Source organism: Psittacula echo (assembly GCF_963264785.1).
Source record: "Psittacula echo genome assembly, chromosome: Z".
Taxonomy (NCBI): domain Eukaryota; kingdom Metazoa; phylum Chordata; class Aves; order Psittaciformes; family Psittacidae; genus Psittacula; species Psittacula echo.
Genome location: NC_137742.1, coordinates 68362020 through 68387805, shown reverse-complemented (window position 1 = coordinate 68387805; position 25786 = coordinate 68362020). Strand labels below are relative to the sequence as shown.

The 25786-nt window shown below is 38.5% G+C and overlaps 1 protein-coding gene across 1 annotated transcript in view; it reads right to left on the bottom strand.

The window, feature by feature from the left end:
* Positions 1-3745: 3745 nt before the first annotated feature.
* PGGT1B (protein geranylgeranyltransferase type I subunit beta) overlaps positions 3746-25786 on the bottom strand; it is a 34982-nt gene continuing 12941 nt past the window's right edge. The window contains 8 exon segments of the mRNA XM_080637301.1: positions 3746-4312; positions 4315-4446; positions 8223-8331; positions 8602-8786; positions 10223-10268; positions 14147-14279; positions 15363-15514; positions 22490-22557. Of these exon segments, the coding sequence (XP_080493427.1) occupies positions 4266-4312; positions 4315-4446; positions 8223-8331; positions 8602-8786; positions 10223-10268; positions 14147-14279; positions 15363-15514; positions 22490-22557 (872 nt within the window). The 3' untranslated portion in view covers positions 3746-4265.

Sequence of the window (25786 nt, the reverse complement as noted above, 5' to 3'; positions counted from 1 at the left end):
GCCTGCAGTCTGTGGCTTGTAAAACTACTCTCCCTGGGGACTCTCAGCATCATATTCCTCACTCTTACCAGCAGCTCCTCATTCTGCAGAAGGAAATTGCTTGGGACTGGGGTTTATTTACACTAAAAACAAATGTCAAAGTGCAGAGCCATCAGGAAAGTTTGGTGGTAGTAGCCATTCACACAGTCTGTGTAGGAAGCTATCTACAGCAACTGGGAAGCCACAGGCAGGCACTCGCTATCCCCACTCTGCAAGACACACTCTGTCTGGCCATTTACAGGGAGTTATATATACAGCCATATACAAAAATAAAGAAGAGCCCTGTGGCTGCATTGGGAAGCCTCACCCAGACAAATCTCTAGCAGAATCCCAACCTTGGCTCCAGCAGAGAGCTGTGTATTTCAGAGTCTGTTTCAAAAGATGCTGATCTGTAATGTATGAGCATACAGACCAGGGTGCAAATATGCCAAATCCTTCTAAGATTCCTAATTTCCTCTGAAATATCTGTGCTATTTATAGAATCCCTTCCATTCCCTTCTACGTACTTTGCAGATAAGCACTGCATTAAATAGTCCCACCAGCAGAACTCTTTGTAAGAATTTTCAGGCTGAAAGGGGGGAGGGGTGGAAGAGATTAAAAAAACCCCACAACAGTAAAGTAGAACTTAAGAACTGTAAAAAATAGTCCAGGACAGTTCTTAAGACCTTTAGAATCCACCAGACTTCCCCAAGACAGGATTAACTGCCCCTTTGTCATTCCCAATTGTTACTAGGCTATCTTGCTGTGAAGGAGCACCTCAAACCCCTCACCTCCTCCCCCATGAAAGCTCCTTGGTGAGTAGGTTTACACAAATGCTTTTCAACACGATGCTCCTCCACAATGAGCCTGCTGAAGTTAAAGGAGGATTTAGTGGTACAACAAACAGTTAGAAGGTCAGGTCCAAGTTTAAAATGTAATTCTGTAAAGCCGGCTGATTTCAGTAAGGCATGGCCATAATTCAAAGAAGGTTGCTAAACGAAGAGTCCTGGACAGTTTAACAACAAAAAAATATAGCTCCATGCACAGGGAAACACTTAAATTAAGCAAAGGCAGCACGCAATTTCAAAATCAGTGCTTCATATTCTGCTTTCTAGGCAGCATGAGCACCATTCCTTTCCCACAAGCATGCAGGAAGGCTGACAAACAACAGAATGCTGGGCCTCAACTTGGATTCTGTCATTTTCATGTCAAATTGCCCTTCTGTGGATTCACAGAAAAGGTTACGACGGGATCCTCCCTCCCAGGGTAAGGCAGAGCCTCTGTCCCGTATGTTGTAGCAAAGGGGACACAGCGAGAGATCTGAATGGAAACCCAGGGGTGGATCTTCCAGAAATAGCTTCATGAAAGCCTCTGTGCCCGCTCAGACTGCGAGCATGTGAGGTGGCTAGTTTAACTGGTGCACAGGGTAGCTCCTCGTCCTTGTATTTAGAACAAAGGGTGAAGAGGTACGCATTTTGCGGGCTTCAGATCAAATTTGGGAGGCAACAGGAAACAAATATGCATCTTGCAACCTTCACAAAAGGATAACTGCTGTCAACATTCAGCCTGAAAAAGTGCTATTACTTAGCTTGGGAAAAAAAAAAACCCAACTTTGTAGAATAACTTGGGCAAAGGATATGTGAAATGTAAAATCTTTACAAACAACACAAGGTAGTTAACAGATACAGAAAACAAAGCAACAAATGTTAGCTGCTTTTTGAAGCAGAACACTGTTATATTACTTGCTACAAGGAATTAACTTATTATTCACAGAATATAATTTTTCACTGTTTTCCCCCTACTTCTGCTCCTCCACCCTGATGTCCCCCACAGATGAGAACCTCGTCACAGATTGGGAAACTCCAGAAGCTAAGTTTGGATTTTGCAGGTATTTTCCCCACAAGAATCAAATACATCATTCCTCATGAAGCTAGGTAAGAAAGTATCAATATTTGGACTGTTTCCCAGCAGAGACTAAGAACACCTTCTTCAACTGTTCTGAAATTCCTCTAACAGGGGACGTAGTAAAAGCCAAACCAGTTCTGCATGAAGGCAGAGAGGAACGGGGAGGGGCGGGTACCTACAATTACATCTTCATTGTTAAGTTAACCATGGTCCAAGAACCCATCCCACTCTACCATTGGTCAACTTGTGGCCGCCATCTGATATCAAGAACAAATGCGGTAAAAAATGGTTTTTACCCCATTTTGGTTGTGTGTGTTTTTTTTTTTTTAATGGATTCTCTTCTAGGTAGACTCCCATGACCTGACAGTCTTCTGTTCAGAGAAGCTACCTCAGCCTTTGCTGACCAACATCCCATTAAGCCTCTCCAGGAAAATGGACTCCCACAGGAACTGCTGTAGCCCACCCCCAGCTTGTTAGATCCTCTTTTAGATATATCTACTTGCAGCTGAATTTTAGGTCATCTCAGGATGTGGGAATGAAACAAATTCCCAAACTCCATCTCCCTTACTTCACTTCCTCACACTGATGAAGTCTTGCTCCCTTTATCCATGCACTTACCCTTAGGCAGCTCAAATCCCTTCCTCCATTTTGGTTCCACTCTTTTTCCACATTTCCTTCCCTATTTTTCTCTTGCCTCCACCTTCCGTATCTCCCAGTTTTAACTTCTCTTACTCTGCACCAGTCCTATTCAAGCACCTTATTCCCCCTCCCCAGTTCTAGTCCTACAGTACTCTTGCTTCCAATGATACAGACATCTTACAGTTCTCCCAGCTATGTAGCCTCCCCTCCTACAAGGAAAGTGTCTGCTGATATGCACAAATCACATCTTACTTCCAAGCCCTGCCCCATGCTCCTTCTCTGTTTTTCCAAGCAGATCACCACCACTGGTGATGTTCCCAATACTGCCATGGAAATTAATCTGCTTATAGAAATAAGAATTTCTTTTAGTAGGAAAGCTGCTAGCCTTGGACATCAAGGAGGTTCTGGTAGCCTGAAGATGCCCACTGGGTCTCTCTGGTATGTGATCAGAGGTTCAACTACTCTATTTTTTTCATTGTAAAATCAGAACCATGGTTCTGAAGCTCTTTTTGCTAACTGAAAGGGTATATATCCTGTCTCTCGGGCTCAGTGGTGGCAAATGGTGTGCTTAACCTGGTTTAAGAGGTCTTCAGTCATCTGTATTTGGAAAAAAAGAAAAGAATGTACCTTAATGACTGCCAAGTAGAAAGACATCCTGGTATCTATGTATGCCTGAAATGCACAAACTGACCTGCCACAAATGCAACAGCTGCAAAGTTGCCTGCTTTGATTCTGAACAGCAGTTCAAGCATATGAATTAAGGCACCACTACTAAATAAGCTGAGAATGTTCTCCATCTCTCTAACAGTAAACCACTGCCACTTACTTTAAAGCCCAATGTTTCATTCTTTACACGGAAGGGTTCAGAAACTCTGAATTATTTCACAGTAAAAGGAAAATATGTTAAATAATCAGAGTGCGATTGTACAATTGTAATGTACTGCAAAGGCAGCAAACAGGTTCTAATGCTACTCTCACATGCAGCTACTTTTCCAAAAGGCTGCCTTGAGTATCTGATACTGACATACATCAATATGCCACACTGTCGTTGAATTCCACGATGAGAATTTTTCAGATGAAGACTCTTTGGCTAACGATCCGTTTGATCTGTGTAGAAGATACTCAGAAGAATGATGACATCCATTTAGTAAGGCCACACAACTTTAAAAGTACAGTATATTGAATAAAATAATTTTATTTGCATTTACTTGATTTTTTTTTTTAAACAAAGTTTATGGAATCTGAAAGTAGACGATAAAAGGTAACTTTTAACTGATACTTTAATATGGGAGCTTCTCCACTCAAAAATATGTTGAACATTAAGATAAGGAACCCCGAGGATCTGTGCTATACTGTATGATATGTAAACAGATTTTGAAAATATTTTCCCATTATGTATTTTGACACAGTAAGCACAAATTTAAAAAAATAAAATAAAAATGAAGTTTAAACGCCTCAAGGGATTTCTTAGAAGCCATTTGAAGAGCCATTTACAGTTTGCAGTGACAAACTTCTATATAATCAAAATACCTCCTTTTTCACAATGTAGAATATTCTGCTGAAGGCAGCTCCCTATTGAAGTAATGCCAGCAACACAGATCTGATTGTATGACTCCAGCACTTAAAAGAGCACATTGGTTAGACATGGCTTTTAACCTTGGGCTACAGTTATGCTACCAGAACTAAATTCAAGTCTAAATCAGTCATGAAGTGAGATGTGTGTCATCTGAACACTGTTTAGAGTCCTTGTTTTCCACATCTGATGAAGGTGGTGAAGGCGCTCTGAGGTTCTTATGCTTACATTCAGGGCAGGATGAACTTTGCAAATACCAGATTCTCCAATTAGTGACAAACCACAGATCCCAAAGTAGGCATGTAAAGCATCTGAAACAAGAACAGAAAAGGAAAAAGAAAATTACATCAGGCTGTCACAGCCAACTGTTTCTGGATTCCAACTCCCCTGAATAATTACAGCCAAGGAAAATAAACAAATAGATGCTTCATTTTAAACGTAAGTTTTGACAGAAGAAATAAATTTCTGCCCGAAGTGACCAGCGTGAAGCAGTTTGCAATCTCTAGAACTGGAGTCTAGTTTTGTTTTATAACAATTCTTGCCCACTACTTTATTTCTTCTGAGAGCTCAAGTCAAACAGCAGAAGAATTTGAGCATTCTGAAAACAATTTTTGCTTGTAAAGCAAATTTTTATTCCCCAAAAATGAAAGACTTTTTTTGCTGAATACCAAAATTAGTGCCAGTAGCTGTCAAAGGGCTAGATTTAGATGCATGAAAGAAGTCATTACTTTACCTAGCTTTCCCCCTTCCTGAGATAATACCCTAAGGATAGGAATTCATGAGGTGGATTGATCAGTCTTAACAGCTGACTGCCATCAAAAAGGGATGCACTCATCTCCCCATCCCAGGCTGCTCCTGCAGCCTACCTTATACCAGCACTACAGCTTGCTGAAAACTCTCCATGACCTAAAGCAATTGAAAAAACATGGAAGAAAATTAACCCAAACAGGATAAAATGGACAGTTTTCTGATATACTAGTGAATTAAACTGGTTTGCAAAACATTTTGATATACACCAAAGCTAGTGCAAAAAGGAGAAAGTAGGTACCACTATACTTGGGGAATCTGGGAGGAAGAGAAGCGAGTATGCCTCCTCCTGGCAGCAGCAAGTTATGAGATTGGATCATCTGCCCATGAAATCACAGGCTAAAATGGAATGAGGATGTGAACTTAACATGCCCCTTACAAATTCTCAACACTTGGTAATCTTTCGGAGGTGTCAGTAAATTTGAATCTGACTAAAACGATACTACAAGAAAGTATCTGGGTAGAAAGACCCTGAAAGAAGGCTTCTGCTGATCAGCATTAGCATGCAGACAAAAGCATGCTCAGCAGATACAACCCTACTGACCTTGCAGAAAGTATGTCAGGCAAGGAGACCTCAACTTCAGGAAATACAGCGTATTAATCCCTGTGGGCAGCTGCACTGAAACCATATACAGACTGGATTACCTCTATGTGGCTATTTTCTGGGTTTAACCACAAAGTTCAGCACTTGTGCAGATCTGTGCTAATTTAATACTCTAGCTAGTTCAAGACAAAATAAACATATGCAGCCTGTGTACATCTCTGTTTCAAGCTATAAAATACATCAAGCTTTTCACGGTCAAAAACCACAGGTCCAAACATTTTGTTTCATAACTAACTCACAAATACAGAATGCACCATGCAACCTTGCAAATGCTCTGGGGCTGTCTTAAAATTGTAACAAAGAAAGGTGTATGTACACTTCTACAGAAGCAAATCTCACTTCGGTGTTTTACACATAGTAATTGTGCACATCTATTTTCATCCTGTCATTCCTTATGTTAAATCTTTTAATCTTTCATAACCTGTAATTCACATGTGCTTCCAATTCTTTTAAATTGTATAACATTTGAAGAGAAGAAGCAAGACGCATCAGAGTTCTGCTTGACCTCCTGAGGCATGCAGCAGTACATTTAAGTCATTTAAAACGAAAGTTTATTCAAATCTAATCATGACTCATGGACAAATCTGGAAAAAAACCCCTCAAAACCCAACCCCAAATGGGTTAAGTATCTATACTAGCAAAATGTTGTGGATTAGCCCTGCAAGGCAGCTGAGCACTGCACAGCTGCTCACTCACTTCCTCCAGCCCCAGTGTGAGAAGAGGAAAGGGAGAGTAGAAGTGAGAAAAATTGCAGGTCAAGATAATGATAACAGGGAAGGGGAAATCTGCAGCTGCAAGCAAAACAAACCAAGGAATTCATTCCCTGTGAATCAGCAGGCATGTGTTTAGCTGCTTCCCAGAAAGCAGGGCTCCATCACGCATAATGGTTAGTTGAGAAGACAAATACTGTAACTCCAAACGTCCCCCCTCTTCCTCCTCCTTCTCTCAGCTTTTATTGCTGAGCACAATGCCATGTGGTATGCTGTTCCCTGTAGTAAGCTGGGGTCAGCTGTGCTGGCTGTGCCCTGAACCAACTTCTGGTGCATCCCCAGCCTGCTCACTGGCAGGGCAGCATGGGTAACAGAAAAGGCCTTGATGCTGAGTAAGCACTGCTCCACAACAGCTAAAGCATCCTTGAGTTTTTTTGGTCCCAAATCCAAAACACAGCCTCATAAGGCTCCTAGGAAGAAAATGAACAACTGAGCTGCGCAGATGCTTCATGTCAGTGAACTGTGAAATCGTCATTGTGGAGTTATACAACAATCAAAAGACAGCTTGCCTTCCAGATACTAGACTGAGCTTGTAGGAAGCTCAGCTGTGTACATATGACAATAAAATCACAGTTACACAGGAAGAATGCTGCATTATAGCAATTCTTTACATTAGAACTGCATTAACATTTTTCTCCTTCCTTCAAAACATGAAGACAGACTTATGTCACTATCTGCATGAGGAAAGAATGCTGCAATAAGCTCATCATCATAACAAAAGAGACGCAAAAGAATGCTTTATAAGAAACAGTGGTGTTCAGGCTGGAACACCACACAAATCAGAGGAAAGCAGCTTTATTATTAAATCTTGCCTTTCTCAAATCTTATCTCAAATAATCACAGCTATGCTAAAAGACAGGTTAAGAAACTCTGAACATTACTGTGGTTTTACATAGTTTTTTTTTTATCCCTAGCTCACTAAGTAAATGGTTCATCAAGATAAACAGAAATATTTCCTCCAAGTGATACTTACCTATATAATGCACAGTAAACACATCTAAGGAATCCTAAACTGCTTTTCAGGTGTGTGCGTGGGCAAATCTGTCACAAGCACTGTGTTTTTAGTTTGGGTCCATCTTAAAAAATTCTCAACTGTGTTCAAAATGAAATTTTGAAAGGAGAAATATCAGGGTGCAGACTCTGAACAGACTCACCCACTTTTACCACATTTGGTCAGTTTACAGTCTCTTTATCTTTCTGTACAAAATGCCACTGGGCATAATTTTGGGTTATCGTTTGTTCGTTCATCTGTTTGGTTTTTTTTTTCCCCACAAGCTTGCAGTACTTCCACTGAATTCTAGCATCTTTTTAAACTATTTCAGTTGGAAGATTTTAGCATCTTCTCAAGTTTTTCACAACTTCAAATTATCTATTTCTAAAGGATAATTAACTTATATACTATATATAATAGATACGTGTAACTACAATCTATAAATCATAATGTCGCTACGTAAACTTGGACTGTTTTTACATACATCAATGACTTCTGAATAAGCTTACAGGAATTCATTTATTAACTAAAAGCAGTTTTCAAATATTTTACTCAGACAATTTGCAAAGGTACCCAACTGCACGATTTTCCCTTTAACTAGAACAGTTACACACATACGAAAAGGCTTGTCCAGCTCTAAATAGACAGTGACACCCTTAGCAATAATCTAAACAGCAGCTCACTTGCTCTGTGGGTGTGGTGAACAAGAAAAAACCACTTCCCTCTTCCCACTTACATCATGAAATCTCATTATATTTTGTTTGTTTGGTTTTGGTTTGGGTTTTTTTTTTTTTCCCCCTTCTCATTTTTTGGAAGAAGACTGAGGAGAAAGCTTCCTTTACATCTTTCTGATGTCTCACTGCTGGAGTGTGCTTGTAGGTTAGAATGCACCATAAGTTTCAAAACCAAATTTACCTGGATGGCTATCTGGCCACTTGGCAAATCCCCCAACAAGGCGATCTTGAGTTGACAGGATGTAATTTCGGTTTTTCTCAAAATTTGTATATTGGAATATGTTCAAGAGCTGAAAAGAAATTAGACCATTACAGTAACATCCTAAATCTTAGTCTATTTTTAATACTAAAACATACTGCCTATTTATGAGATAAGCAGTGATAGCACAGATAGCACTAATCTGGTAAAGCTCCATATTTCTGCAATATGAAAGACTTTTATAGTGATGTGTGCATATTCAAGCACTTGGACCAAATATGTACCTCTTTCGAGAAAAGATAAGATGCATAAAGAAGTCAAAACAAGACGGTAACTATCCTGCAGCTGTTCCGTACACTACCTTCAATGTTGCTCCCACCCAAAATGAATAGCAAGTGTCTACAGGCTTGTTGGGTCGTCCATGGTAGCCATTCTGTTGTCTCATTATACACCACCTTCTTATTCTGTTCAGTTCTTTTTCTGAAAAAACTTCTTCCAGTTTACCCATCAAACACAGCGATGCAATGCCACAAAATGTAGAGCCGCCTGTGAAGAGAGTTGTTTTTGCAATGTTTTGTTACTCAGATTTTCACTGAAGCCTGTATGATCTCAGCCAGAACTTTAACTAGGGTGGTAGCAATAGCATCAATGGATTTTCAAAAATATGAAAATGTTTAGTCTAATCTCCAAAGATATAAAACCACTTTAGTTCAGAATATATGTCAAAGGGGATCCCATCCCCAAATCAACTCTTGCACTATGTTTATTTTCTAAAAGCCGGATTCCCTCTCAATGCTGCACAATTTACATTACACACCAATCCAGAAAATTGCAGAAATCATTTCTTCATATGTAACTTAAAAAAGAAAGCTATTGGGATGCCAGCAATCAGAATGAAGCAGACATGCCAAAGGCAGTCTCAGATGCAATCCCCACATGATACAGACACAAGTGTCTGATGAGCAGAAAGCCAAATAAAAAAACTAGGAGGGAGGGGCACAAGAAATAAAAATACAACAGCAATCACTTTTTAAAGCCCATCAAACCTCATTCTGAGTATATTGCCTGATATGACAAAATTACAGCCTGGAAAGACTGTAAGAAAGCCACTGATAGAAGACTGAGGCCCAGTGCTCCTCACACTATCATAATGCTACAAGACCCCACAACTCTAATGTTTTCATTTTGATGCTGAAATGCAGCAGGAGAAGGATGCGGAAGTAATGCAATTTGTTAGCGCTAGCATTCTATGGTACTTTAGTTAACTGATTTACTTAAATACACAGGGATATAATCTATTCCTTTTAACTTGATCCATCCTGTAGGAACAAAAACCAGATGCGATCTTATCAAAGCTCCATACTAAAAATAAAACTAATAAACATTTGACAGATTGAATATCAGTCACGTAAAAGTGATTAGTTTGTGTCACAATCAGACCACTACTTCATGGCAAAGAAACATTTTGCTTAAAAAATATCAGTCTTTTGGGAATTCCTGTTTTCCCAACTACCAACTATTTGCAACAACTAACTGCTGCTTCAAGATTTGAGGCCCCAATATATGCTGTAATCTATCAAAGGAACTGTTTCTAGGTTTTACTAAGAACTGCTGAAATTGGAGATTATCAGGTGCATTGCACAAAATCTCTTGCAGATAAATCCACAGAGTATCAGCAGTACCTGTGGAAAAGTTTCATCTTTCAGCAAGAGACAAGAACCAGAGCCAACACCTTTCAACAAAACATTCATGATGTAAGATTAATGGAGTTGGTATATTAAAAGCCTGTCTGGTCTGATATTAAGCTGGAACTAAAGCAAAAAGACAAAAGACAGACGACATTCTGAGGCATGTTTTGGATTGGTTTCTCATCACACTTCCCTAAATCAGAAAAGAAGGACAGATATGACATCCCCTGCACCTCTTACAGCATTTCCAATCCCAGTCATAAAACCAGGTGTGGAACATTTTAACATTCTTACCATGAGATTCTAGTCCAGCTCCCTGTGCCAGGCCATTATCGTAAGACTGAAGGAAAAAAAAAGCCCACAAACCGGTTACTTTAGAATCACATCACTTTCACAGTCATTGCAGTTTCTCTGCCCTATAAAATATTACTATTAAAAAAATACCTTAACGATGTTGAAAAGTCACTTTGTTAAGTGAAAGAAAAAGGAGAAAGCTGAGTCTGATGAACAAAGCACCAAGAATATTATAGTACAGGTCTGTTAGGAGAAATCTAGGAGCAGATGGTATTTCACATGTAGCAATAACAATCTTTTTTCCTTAAAAATTCATTAAATTATTTTGTATAAGAAACAAGACATCACAGAAAGATACCTATAAAATAGAAAATGGTTATTTTACAAGAGTTCATAAAATACTTCATAAATTATCACTGGACAAATACCCAGCTCTTTAGGAGGAACAAGTATGAAGTTTAACTCTTGGAGTTAAATTACACAGATACTAGATCTTCTATATTAATTGCTCAGTTAATGATTGGTTCAATATCTGAACAGACAGAAAGCAATTTTAAAACCTACCCCCAGGTGCCGACTATGAATTTCTCTTGTTTTCTCCAAAACATTTAACATGTTAGCAGATACAGGACACCTCCACAGACTACTATTGAATCCCACAGTCCTAACTAAAGAATGGCTACAGGACCTAGCATTTCATTAGGAATGACCTAAGGATTGTTTTTAAAGCTGGCATTGAGAAGAAAAAAGGCAACAGCATCAGACAAAGAAGCTACTTTGAAACTGTATTTCTCAGTTCTTCAGTTCTTGCTGCAAGTTGAAGCAACTAAAAAGACTAACATCTGATATGTATACTTAAAGCTGCAGCTTGACCTCCTGAACTTTGAACCCATCAATTTTAAGTAATCCCAATGAACATCAGGATTCTAAAACATTGTAAGCTTGAATGCAGTGCAAATGTGCTACCACATTCCACAGGCTCATTAAGCAAAGGCAAGCTGATTAGCAAAGCTATGCTGGCAAAGCTAATTAACTCTACAAACACTAATTTTAAAGGGAGGTGTTTTACTTTATGTATGACAAAGTAATTAGCTCTGGAGAAAAGCTGTTAAGTGTGTATCCCAGACCTTGTGCTATGTTGGGCTGCACAATTAGCTTGTAATTTTAATAGATAATCGTTAACCTTTGGCTGACCGGTGCCTATTTGCAGACAGCAGCTGCTCTTTGAGGACTCTTGAGTTTGGGGACCCCCTGGTTGAAGAACCAGGGAAATATTTTTGTTTCTTTGCCTTTTTTAAAAGACTCAGGAAACTATAAGTGAAAAGAGGCTGTAGGTTACTGCAACATGAAACCTGCGTAACTGAATACTAGCCTCAGGAAATGTGTAAATCCAGTTGGGTACGATCTTTGCGTTGCAGTCTAAAAGTTTCATAATTAGGTTAATTATATAAACAGACTCATACACCTGCATTTCAAGAAGACTCTACTATAGTAGAAGCAGCATATGGTATACTTAAAAAGCTTCTAGCAACATTTCCACTTTAAAAACCAAATTTGGGGTAAACCAAGCAATGTTGCAAAAAAGCATATTTTAGAGTCTGTAGGAGTCATTACAAATTTCAGCATCTTAGTGTTTGTTGTTTTTGTGATTAGTGATATATCTGACTTTTGAATGTGGAAGCCAAAAATCAACCTCTGTTGATAAAAATAGTGTTCCCGGACTCTATTTATTGACAGTAAAACTGATCCAGAATTGGTTTTGTGATCAATTTCAGCCAAGTCAAGTGACAGTCAAGAAGGCTATCCATTCTGTATAAAGATTCAATTCTTTTTAACATGGTTACTTTTCTGAATAAAGTAACACCATTGTTTCAATCTTCTGCTGTTCTTGACAGGCCTAACTACATAAATCCACTCCCTCCTTCAGATATGTTGAATTTTATCTGTCACAAATCTTACCCTCCATCACTAAATAGAATAAATTCCAAAGGATAAGCTAAAAAAATCCAGAAGCTTATATACAAAGATTACTGTGTTTAACCAGTCAAGTTACTCTCCATCCAGATTAGTTGCACTCCACATACATGCCAATTTGAATTACTGAAAAAAAGTTGGTGGTCACTTGCTTCAGCAAACCAGAAATAGGCATTTGAAAGAAAGTCTACAGCAATATTCACAGTGTAGTTAGTTACACAAGGAATAACAAATGAAATATTCTCAAACAGAAATTACTTGGAATTGTAATATATATGCATTCTTTTTAGCACCATCTATTGATATCTGTAGAGGAGAAATCAAGCTAACATTCCTGGATACCACATTTTACATTCATTGTATTTATCTTTATAAATAATACCCTTTAAGAAACATTTGGTTCACGTGAGAGGTAACTCAACTGGAACATATCTCAAGGAGGATGGTGGAAAGAGATCAATCAGAGGAAGGAACAACCACAAGCGTGAAATGATTTTCACACAGGGCTATTCCTTGAATATCTTGAGACTTCTTTAGACACATCTCTGACTTCACAATGTGATTGATCAGCACGCAGATTTTGTGTATTTGCCACGAAGTACCAGACACTTTGCAACAAGTTAGCGTATTGAAATTCTGCTCTCACCAAGCAGCGCACATGCAGAAAACCCAGGCAAAACTAGCGTAACATGTAGCTCTGCAAAGAGTTAACAGTGTCCTTTAGGAGTGTGCCAAACACAGTGTGTAGTCAATCTACCAATTCACAGTATATCTGGACAAAAATACAGCATCTCTTGTTATGTATTAGCACATGCTAAGACGACTGCTGCCCAGGATTGTATAAAACTTGTTATGCAGTGTCTTCTAGGGAATGCAGGGGTGTGCACAACTTATTACAGGATGGACAGGGAAAGGACCAATGGTGAAAAAGGGAAAGATCAAAGCAGACTGTGGAACAAGCAACAGAAAACAGAAAGGAGAATGGTATAAAAGGTACCACTCTTAGTAGGAACAGACTGCTGGTCTGTTTGTATGCTTATATGACTGAGCCTTGCCTTGATCACCTTGGTTGGTCCAAGATTACGGCAGAATGACATAAAGCTTCTTGTGATATACAGTAAAAAATGCTTACGCAACTAACTACTTCCATAAAAAATAAAACCCAAATTGATCAGCCAGCAGCAACTATTAAAATACACTGGTTTACAACAGAAGTTGTATGCCATGATACATTTGGCTCTTTGAATCACAGAAATTTACTATTTATGTTTACTCACATTCTGGGAACCCTAGCTTTCAAGCTTGATTCAGGTTCTTTGAAAAAGTTTTATTTTAATTTTGGAAAATGAAACTTAATTAAACGAATGAAACATCATGAAAACAACCCTGAAAACTCTCTTGCTCCAATCAAATATGACGACATCTTGCACAGACACATGAAAAAATATGTATGTTCTAATGTTTTCTTTCATTCCAATATTTACTAAATAATGAAGTATATGACTGGAAATACTTACTGAGCTTGAACTGATGCCAATACTTATTTTTTCCTTTGATTCTGTATATCATTTAAAACACAGGACTACAGCTCACTGAAGTATGAGAAGTTTACCGCTGCAGTACTATATTTATGCATTTTTCTACATTAGAGGAACATCAGGCCCCAATTTTTAAAAACTTACTTTTGATTTTAAATTGAGTTTTAAAGAGAAAAGATCAGATTTAATTTGCCACTAACAAACACACCAGATAATTTTAACTTGCTAGTAGACACATTACAATGAAAACAGAAATGCAAAAAACCCAACATATTTTTTCATTTTCAACTTGCTAAAATAGGAACAGAAACTGCCATATTTAAATTTAGACACAGACATTTTCAGTCATAGTTAAGAAATAAAGCTAGTAAATTTAAAATACAGTAAGATATAACACTTTGTGAACACTCACCATACTTTTTCTAATGTAGTCTATAGCTTTTTTCATATCCATGCCTGACCAGTTATCGAGCATATAGCAGATGCAGGAAGCACAGTACACAAACCTCATATCATTCTCACTTCCTTCCAGCACTGCACAGAAACTGAAAGAAATGTTTTGGTCATTGTACATTGTATAGCCTCTTACATCAGAAAATATGAGAAGCAGTTTGAGGAACTGCGTAATTTTTACTTTAAAAATGAATTACTTCTATTTACATTATTTCCATAAATATAACCCAAAGCTATGCTGCATTTTCTTTCTAGAAGATGTGATTCTAACTAACCCAAGTAAAATGAATAGAACTATTAACATTCAGGGGCCTGGGTGACTTTATCTCCAACAATGTAATAACACCTGTCTTTATTTATTCAAAGATGTTAATGCTTAGAGTCTATCACAGTTTATACTGATGTATAAGTTACCATTTTAACATTTATTGTTTTAAGGCAGAATTCTTTGCCTTCCTAGAAATCATACCAGATGACCAGGCTTTCCTTCCTGACTGCAACTTCAGGATCAGTTTTCTATGTATGTATAAATGTACTTGTGATTGTTATTTGTTGATCATTCTAATACAAATGGTGAAACTTACCTTCAAACCAGTTTTTGATTTCTTATAACTATCATATTTCCAAACTACAAACATTTTAAAGTTGTTGTATCTGTGTTGTCTAGGTAAAATATTGTGCTCTCTCAGCCTCAAAATGAAGATGGATGCTGTGATTTGAATGCCTGTACCAGAAATAGTTCGGCCAGCAAGACCAGAGCAGTGATCATAACCCTGTACTTGGCACTGGTGAGGCCACATCTTGAATCCTGTGCTCAGTTCTGGGCCCCTCATTACAAGACAGACAACAAGGTGCTGGAGAGTGTCACAGCTTGATGTCATCTGTAAACCTGCTGAGGGTGCACTAGATCCCACTGTCCATGTCACTGCCAAAAGACATTAAACAGCACTGATTCCAACATCAATCCCTGAGGAACACCACTTGCCACTTATCTCCACATGGATATCAGCCACTGACCATCATCTTTGAGTCTGACCATCCAGCCAATTCCTCATCCACTGAATGGTAATGCTATGATACTCTCTCTTTGACCCTGCAATTCAACTATGTCCCATTCCACATCTGGGTTTTCTATTAACCTTCCAAAGAGTTGCAGAATATAAAAAATATTTTACCTTCCATCCTCCAGCTGGAGAGCTCTCAGTCCTGCCAGTATGGCATCTTTATTTACTCTACTTAAATCATCTCCAAGAATAACCAGACATGAGAGACCTGTGTAAGTCATTGCTATGTGTCCGCTATCATAGGGGTGAGACAAACCTGGACCCTAGAAAAAAGGGAAGAAAAATAAAAACATAAAACATCATAAAACCTTATGTTACAGTCAAGCATTCACACACACAGACAAAAAAAAAAAAAAAGAGAGAGATAAACAAAGTTCTTTTCCCATCACTCATTGTGGCTGAACTAGAGGCATTTCACACAGCTTTTCTAATCACACTAAGCTACCGCACAGCTCTGCTACCCTTGTAAACAGTCAGTGAGTAGGAAGCTTTGAAAGAAAACTTTGCAACAGTATTATTTATGCAGGATTTATTTTATTTTTATTTTATTATTGTTTATTTTGCTTTTAAGCAAAAAGAGAGGGTGTACTCATCCTGATATTGGGCATTAGCTTCCTGGAAGCTGGGTAAGCACTGTGAAATAGCCAAGCCTCTGGAGATACGTTCATCAAAGACTGTAGAATCTAATGATCTACAAGTAGAAAGCAGTGTGAGGGATTATTAGCAATCTCTCTGCCAACTGAAGCAATATCAAACTAGCCTCTCATCTACTTTCATCTCTATTCTAAAACAACATTCAGAGCTTAAACAAAGTATTTATGTAGCAAATAATGTCAACAAAGCAGCAAAAATAGCATTAAAATGCTGACTAGTCACACTACAGAAATCACTATAATGTTCAGGGGATTAATACAGCTGTGTTAAATCACTAGTTTTCACTCTGACATTTTATAGGCACATCCTGGACTGTACCACTTCACAAAAACAGCAACCACATGTAACAAGATGACTCTGGGTACCTGGGATGGCTCAATTTGGAGCAACTGGAAGACAGCTATTTTGAACAGGATAAAAGCTATTTCAACACTGAGTAGTAGAGACAAGCAAGTTTTTAAATCACGCTTTACTAGCCTTATTGCCTAATCAGTTGCTTTTTTATTTTGCAATTAATCCTATAAACACATTCAAAAAGCAGGATGAAACCTAATTTAAGATTACGTTATGTGTAATTGGCATTCTTCATGCAAGTCACGCTTATTTCCAAAACCAAAAAGCTTTGCTTCTAACAAGAAGCTGGGAGAAAAATACTACAAAATTACCCAGTAGACAGCAAGGAACTGGTTTCATGCTAGGGAAACAAACGAAGTTGGAAAAAAGAGGCAAAAAACAAGGTGAAAATGGCTGCAGCATCACTGAAAAAGCTTTAGCTGAGGAAACAAGAGGAACAAAGGAGTGCTGAAAGCTGCTCCTCCTCTCCCTCACTTCCAGCCCAGGATCTCTGCTGAGAAGGGGGCACCAGTCTCAACAGCTCCTACTCCTATCCCTGAGCTCCCAGTGCCCCTTATTACTGTCTCCTGCCCTGCACATCTAGCCACAGACACACCATCACACGGTGATGCGAAGCTCTGGACTGATGGGACCTCTGGAGCTGATCTGGTCCAAACCCCTGCTCAAGCAAGGTCACGTAGAACCAGCTGCCCAGGATCTGGGCAGTGTCTTTTGAGTATGTCCAAGGATGGAGACTCCACTACCAGAGCCACCTGTGCCTGTACTCAGTCACCACCACCATGAAAGTGTCTCCTAATGTCCAGAGAGACCCTCTTGTTTCAGTGCGTGCTCACCGCCCGTGGTCCTGTCCCTGTGCACCACTAAAAAGAGCCTGGCTCCGTTCTCTTTACACCTTCCCTGAAGGTATTTATATATACATTGACATGACGCCCCTGAGCCTTCTCTTCTCCAGGCTGAACAGTCCCAGGTCTCTTGGCCTTCCACGTAGCAGTGGTGCACCAGTCCTTGACAGACCTCCCCATGGAGCACACCACAGATGCAGGACAGCTATGCCCTCAAATAACTTAGAAAAATCTATCGCAGTCATGTTTTCTAACTTGAGTGGATGAAAGGCTCTAATCCCAGAAGGAACAACTTGGCCTATCACACCGATTTTAACGATTTTAAATCAGTCAAAACAAAAAATCTTTTCAGAATACCTTCCCCTTGGAAATTTCATTATAAGCAGCTTAATCCTTGTGATGCATGAATTTATTTAAAATATAAAATTCTGCACAAAAAATCCAGACATACAGGGTGAAAAGAATTTACCCTGACAAAGAAGTATTTGGTTTAATTTAATTAATTAGTAATTTTAAGCAAAGCATGTCTCTAGTTTAAAAAGCCAGCTTTGAAAGAGTTCCTGCCTTAAACGATTCTCTGTATCTGTAGTTAAAGCTTTGCATGTATTTTGTCAAAGGGAATACAAGACACACTCTAGTTGATGAAAAATTCCTGGAAAGGCCCTCAGTATTAGCACCAACCATGTATAAAACATCCCAGCAGTTCCCAAAGAAAACTAAGTTTTTAAACATCTATATAATTGAAATTAAACTGGATTGAGAAGAACACTGGATTTCTTCCTACTTGGATGCACCGAAGATGCCTCTGTTTCACACAGACACACTGAAAATGACAGAGTATGAAAGTCAGTGTTAACTGTTCACCACCGCTGTTTACACACTTTAATAGGTAGTTCATCTCCAAATCAACTGGTATCAACTGAACAGTAACAGACAATATTGTAGAAGTTTCACTTTATATTTGAAAACATAATATCCAGAGGCAGACTGTATTTGCTAAGCAAGGAAGATTTATTCTAAGGATATTCAGACTTGCTTTTGAAAACTGTATTTAGGAAAACTCTACCCAGATATTCTAAATACTACAAGTGTGCTTGGATGTTCACGAAGTTTTCTAAGGCATCTATAGTTCTCAAACAACGTTCTCTTTCAAGAGATGATTTTTCACACAATGTCTACATAAACTATTTCTTTTTCCTAATTGTACTTTTCTATACATGTGCTAATGCCGTATTACCTGTAAAGATTTGGTAGCCTACAAGCAGGTTTAAATAACTGGGCCCCTTATTTTTAATGAATTTTGTATTTTAGTAATTCTATTACACTATTACTTGCTGCAGTAAAAACAAAGTGCGATAACCCCATATACTGTATGCTCCTGAAACTATGTATTACTATCCTCCCCAAATCAGTTTTATCAATCCCTACCATATCCAGACAATGTAAAAATTCTAACTGTAATTCAATTTCTATGCAAACATTTCAAAACGTAGCAGCAGCACGTTGCTTTTTCCAGAACAGGGTTTCAGCAATTCCAGAGCTATACACAATTTTGCAAGTCTGGTAGTTTTAATAAAGACCACAAACTATGCTTGTATGATGCATATAGAGCAAACAATGATGTCTGTTGCCTGTACATACAATCAGTTTAAAGTTATTTTAAGAATAGCAGAAGTCAAATCTCAAAAACTGGCAACAAGAAAGCCATTAAACTGTGGATGGATTGTTGAACACTTAGACTGAACAACCAGAATAAATATATTTAATACTAGCAAGGATATATCTACATGAAGGAGTAATGCAACAGGAACAGGTCTGGAGGGCAGAACAGTAGGTGCTGAGGTACAGATGCTGACATCATATCCTTTTCACAGTCCACGCCAGCTGTAGTCTGGCTCCATGGATGAGCAGTCCACTAATGGAGAAGTTCACTCAGGGTGCAGCTTCTGGTTTAGTTTGACTTAAAAGGGGCCTAGTATGTGTGTCTCGCTCTTTTGGAGCAAATACATTAAACTGTTCTTACCAATGCTCTCTACTGATCTGAATACACTAGTGCAGAGAGAGTCAGAGGAGACAACAATGGTGATATGGGCTGGTCTTGGTCTCTCTTAAAATTCACCTGTTGTAATAAGTACGGTCTGTAAGTCACACAGTAAACAGATTAACTTGGATACCAGTGACGGAGTAAAACAGTTCTGCTACATGGGCATTACTACCATGGTCTCCACAATCTGAGTCTTCCTTAAAAGAACTGATGCTTAAAGATGCAGGGTGAGGGGAAGCTTTCAAACATTTACATCTGGTTCAGTAACGTGATGTTCCCTACCACATGGTCTAGAACAGCTATTTAAACGTAACTCATGGTCACCAACAATTCCCACTGACCACTGCAAAGACAGCTAAAGAAACTCTATGCCGCAAAAGCGTTGGTAAGATCTCTCCAAACATTTCTAAAGAATGCTAGTAACCATACTTCTAAACATACTTCTACACAAGCAGAGTGCCACTTTCAAAAAACTTTATTCTCACACCTGGCCATCAGTGTTACAAATATGGACTGCTTCAGCCTTAAGAAAACAGTGTGTTGGGAACACAAATCATACCTTTCTTCCCCAAGTAAAAGCACGTGTTATTTTGCAATCTTAACACAGAAGTTCCAGGTATTCAATCTAGCCTCTAAAACTGTTTCATAACACTTTAAAGAGACTGAAAAGACCTAAGCCCATCTGTTCACCTCTAAAGTAAAAAGCCAGTTGAAACTCCAGTAACACGAGATCAGACAGACTGCAGAACCTGAAGCCATTTCAGAAAATAAATGTTGCCCTATTTTAAATGATTCATTTTAAATGCAGTGACAGAAGCAGCTCTCTGCATTCATTTACAGTTACGACTGTTATGGCTTGTTATGGCTGTGAGCGTCGAGTTGGTCATATGGATAAGGTTTTTCTCACTTTTACTACAGTCACAAAGAGCTTCATAGCTACTACATTCAGGCACTGAAAGGGTAACAGCTAAAAAACCCCAACAAACCCCAGACCAAAACCTAGGTACTATTTAGTAAAGTTGGAAATTGTAACATATCCCTTGCCTTTTTCTATTATTTTGGAGGGTCCCTAATGACAGAAGAGATTTGGCGACCTCCAGTGTGGCATTTTCCCAGAGTTCAAGAATGAAATCACTGGAGTGGCATGTAATAAATAGTAACTGTCAATGCAAATCCAAAATGCTTACAGGCTTTTCCGAAAATTGTTTTTCAAGACAGAGATTTAATATAACATTTTAAAATGATAAACAGAAAAATATTAAGACCTTAAACATAATTCAAAGTGGGTTTCCAAGTTTTTCTGAGTAATTTCAGAACATTTTAGGGCAATACTACTGAAAATACTTTGAATCTTTGTATGCTGATAGATCAAGCAGATCTGATCTCTCTAAAGCAGATAAAATGAAAAAAGTACTGCAATGCTTGAACAAAAAGCATGCCCATCTGCAGAGAGTTTTCTAAAGATAATGGCCCTGTAGGTAACTGCTGCAGCCTATTTGATTCTACATCTCTGTCCCTTCTGCAGACTGGCTAACACATTACAAGACACTGATGGGCTGCAACAGATTTCTTGAGAAGAGAATATTTAAGTATGAAGCATGTACTATTGGAAGTTGAGAGTTAAACTCCTGAAAGTGCTGGGAACGGATAATGATGCTTTGACAATCTTACGGACTTTTTGTCTTCATGGACCTTTACAAGATCTCAAACTATATCCAGAACTGGCCCTTCAACTGTGGAAGATTTGAAAAAGATTGTCAAAAGAATGCACCACATGGCACTGACCCAGATCTTTGAGGAAACATGACTGATAATTTTTTATCATCTCAGTTTGGTAAAATTTTGTCTTCATTTATTTTATAATGCTGCTATGCCACAATAATAGCATGGCAACCTCAGCTTCTTTAAGTGACTTATCGAAGAAAAACACCTTCCTTTTGAGTTAAACCAGTCTTTTTCTTATACAACTACACTTAAATTATTATCTACTATTTCTTCAAATAAACAAAGCATCCCAGTAAGCCACTAATACAGATCCCAAACTGGTTCAGGTTTTAAGTAGAAGTTTTCCTATTTTCAAGCTCATCAGTAGTTGGATTGCCAACTAAATTGTCAATTCCAAATAAAACAGATGATGAATTCATCTTGCTACTACAGTGTGAGCACACTGAAACACCATCTGTAGTGTAAACCAGGATAAATACCAACGCAAACTAAGAGACGAATTACCTTCCCTGTCATGTGCAGTCGCAGCACCCCATGCAGAGATGTAAAAAATTCTCTTCACAATTATCTTCCCTTGTTAGAAAGTGCTACTCCTGAATATTACTGCTACGAGCACTTTGATGATTTGCTATGCAAACAGGCATATGCAGTTATCACTCCAATGTAGATTAACATTCATACAAATTACTCATAAGCACGAAGTTATGATGTTAAGAGTAAATAAAAATAAGGCCAAAAACAGGCTGCTGTGCTACCTTCACAGGCACGTTAGTCCAAGCATTTTAACAAACATTTTTACAGTCACCAGTGTATCAGATGTCTATTCTTGCTTTCAATTTCAGATCCCAAGATCCATTTATTTATATCTGAAATCTTGCTATAAAAATCAAACACTTGGTGATACATGTGTGATCTTGCAGATTTTTCATCCACTCTTTGGTGAGATTTGACTTCTCACTCTTAAACACAGGATAGAACTACTGTATCTTTCACAGTTCTTCCTGGACACTGGCCTCGACTTTCCTTTTCCGACCCCATCAGTCCTCTATACCTTCTTTAGCAGCCTCTGCTAACCTCCTTTTCCTCTTGTATTAAGGGCACTTTCTTTCTGCATACAGATTTAACTCTCTAGAACCTCAGTTCCATGGGCTTCAAAGCATCCTCTCTTATGGTCAAGAAAAACTGGGATGAGCAGAGACTTGACTATCTTTGAGTGGATATGCTTGTTTCATCACAGGAAGAGAAATACTGAAGTACTGTGTACTAAGCACCACCTAATACGGAGGTTTATGCCCTTCTCTACCGGGTGACAGCTCTTGAGGTAGAGAAGTTTTCCTACTTCAGTAACATCAAAGAACAGGGAAAGTACACTGAGACAAGCCCCAGTTTGTAGATCAATTTTTTCACTGTCCTGGAAATGTGAGTGGTACCATTTTAGCATGTTTCTTATACATGTTTTTTAAAAGGTCTGCAAACATTTTGGTGTGTTAACAGTGCAAAAATCCCTGTTTTCCAGGTATTCTGTGATTATGCAGTTAATATTAAAAAAACCCCGCAAGATCATTTATTGCCCATGTGAAAATATTTCAGACACATACATACATTGTCAATGAACTGACCTTGGAGGGACTGAATGGCATCCCCAAATATGAAGAGCCTCTGAATCCACAGCGATCCAAATTTGATCCTGGAAAAAAATAAAAAAATAAGGACTTAACTAGCTTGTTTTGCTGAAGCACTCATTATAAAATAATAATTCTCTAGTCAAGCTTAAGACCTGTTAGTTCAACACTACTGATAGTATTACTAGAGTTTGCACGTATCTTTCAGTATATTCCCAAACTCAGTTTGTTTTCACTCTAATAAAAAAAAACAAACAACAAAACCCAAACAAAACCACAAGCAAACCTGATCCTCCTGTAATGACAAAGCAACAGATTACTTTGATATGGTGGAAATACAGTGTTCATATGAGCAAAGAACTGTCTTCAACACTTGCCACAAAAAAAAAAAAAAAAGAAAAAAAAGAAGAGATTGCTCCCCTGGAAAAGTGCCCACAGCCAGAGTTAACAGATTTTTTCCTCCTCTCTGGATTCCTGCCTGGTAATACCATCGGTTCCCAAGCAGAGTTGTTTTAAGATGCTTTGCAACATGTAAAAGGAAAAACCGTTTGCAGTTGTGAGCTATCACTGATCTAACTCAGTACTGTCAGAATGAACTAGTTAATACCATGTGAAAGGTAAATTTTCAACTGGAGCCATTTTTATCTCACCCAAAAAAAGATGGCACAACAGGCTGCAGCTATCAAACATTTCTGTTAGCGATTCAGTATAATGAAATGTGTCACAATAACTAAGCATCAAGCATAAAGAAGTGTGCACCACACAGTCTAGAAATAAGTACAGGTTTGCAGGGTTCAAATCTGATTCTGCATGGCAAAAAAAATCAATTACTTTGGTCCTCAGCCTCTGAAAGTAAAAGTCTAATGAGTGCCACAGCTCAATGCCACTTGGGTGTCCTTAAATTCTCTTCCCGACTTTCCCACCGCCCATCTACTCCTCATCTCCTCAGCCTTTAATCATGAAGATTAAGGAAAATTGCACCACACTAACCAAACAAAAATAGTTATAAAGCTGAAAGTCCTAAAAACATCACTATGAAATGTGGTCTACCAGTTCTGGTGTCATTTATCAGCATGTGTCCTGGGTTCAGCAGTAGCAGACATTTTTCTCCTTCTTAGTAGCTGGTGCTGTGGTTTTGACTTTCAGCTATGGAACAGCGCTGATAACACCGATGTTTTTAATTGTTGCTAAGTAATGTTTACTCTGACCAAGGACTTTGTGAGTCTCATGCTCTGCCAGGGAGGAGGCGAAGCCATGAGGAAGCAGAGACAGGACACCTGACCCAAACTAGCCAAAGAGGTATTCCATACCACAGCACATCACGCTCAGTATATAAACAGGGGGCAGTCACTCAGAAGGGCTAGCTCTGCGCTCGCATCGGGCTGGGTATCAGTCAGCAGGTGGTGAGCAGTTATGTTCTCTTCCCTTGCTATTTCCCTTATCATTATTATTATTGGTAGCAGCAGTAGTGGTTTTGTGTTATACCTTAGTTACTGGACTGTTCTTATCTCAACCTGTGGGAGTTACATTCTTTCAATTCTCCTTCCCATCCCTCCGGGAGCGGGAGGAGGAGGGGGGCAGTGAGTGAGCGGCTGCATGGTCCTGAGTTGCCAGCTGGGCTTAAACGACGAGAGCATGTTGGTTTCTAATTTTAAATACATTCTGCATGTATGCAACATTTAAACTAGAAGCTCTTATCAGTCTAAGTACTTTAAAGTATGTAAATTAGTTTCTCTACCAAACAAGTCTTAGTATCTAATTTACATGGAGTGAACCACCTGCAATTCTCCACTTCCCCCACCTTTCAAACAAAAGTACTTTTTGATGCAATTACAAGTGTAACAAAGGCCATTTCAACCTGCACTGAAACTGGTAAGTCATATCCACAAAGAGAAAACAAGAATACCTGTGGGGGGAAAAAAAAAAAAAAAAAAAAATGGCGTGCACAGCCGACCTGAGAGACACTGGCCCAAAAGTATCACAATATGAAAAATGGGACAAAGTAAATGAAACAGTAAGAAGAGAACTGGAATTCCTACTTCCTATACACCAAATTCCCTAGGTGACATTGTGGAAAAAAATTACCATTCGCTTGGCCAATTTTTGATAAAAAAAATCAATCTGTCTTAGCTGCTTAAATAAACTACAAAATTCAGTTTGAAAAGGCACTAACGTGGAAACCCTTCACCCAGAAAACAGTTCCTACCTTACCAGCACACAGTTGTTCTGCCCTGCTGCAAATGAAAATATGCTACAATCAGGACAGCTCTGCAGTCAAACTGAACTCAGCTGTTAGTTGCTAGATGGAAGGACTCATCCCAGAAAGACTGATCCCCATCACTGGACTTCTAGACTGTAGCTTGTAATTCATTACCAAGGTAGAAATGGCAGTGTGAAAGCCAAGTGCTCAGGTTATTGTAGTTTTAGAGGGTCACTTTGACTGGCTTCTGACTTGACAGCTACTCTGAAAAAGAGTTTAAAATAAAGTACATGAATGAAATCAGGATCTGTTACTTGCTTTAGATGTTCAATTTTCATGTAATATTTAAAAACTTTTCTTGCACTACTAAACTGCTACTAACTAAACCCCAGCATTGGTAATTTTAAAATACTGGATTTTTAACTGTATTGCTGTCATTGATTTAAAATCTATTCTGACTCTTTATGTCAGCGACTTCTGGTCTCACGTTCCAGAATTTACACACTGGATCCTAGGAGAAAGAGAACAGCATGGCTCCTCAATGCCCTTACTACTGCATAATCTTTAAAAGGAATTTTATCCCCTCCTCCAAAAAAAAAAATGCTTTGTTATTAACATGTATGCAACAGATGCTTCCCAGACCTTTGGGATTACAAGTAAATTGCTAAACTTTTAGTTACAACTCTTGAATTAAAAAATAGCATGCTGAGCAAAGGAAGTGTAAAAGCAGATTAATTTCTAATCAGATGACTCTGGAGCATTGACATGTATCTCAACTGGTGTTTTTTAGCTTTCTCTAAACATACAAGCTCAAAAACAAAAGGAAACCAAAGTGGAACTGGGGAAAACCCACTGTCTTTCAGTTCATGCACATCACCTCATCTTCAGCGAAACTGGTTTTATGATTTTTTTAAAAGTACTTCTACCTCCTATCTCACATAACAGCTTAGTAGAGCTAATCAAACTTTTGCCTACTTTCCTGAATCACAAACAGCTTGTCAGAATCAGAAACAGAATTAGAAATTAAACATATGATAATTAAGAGGATATGATCACAGTTTATGACACAGAACCACAAACAGTTAGGGTTGGAA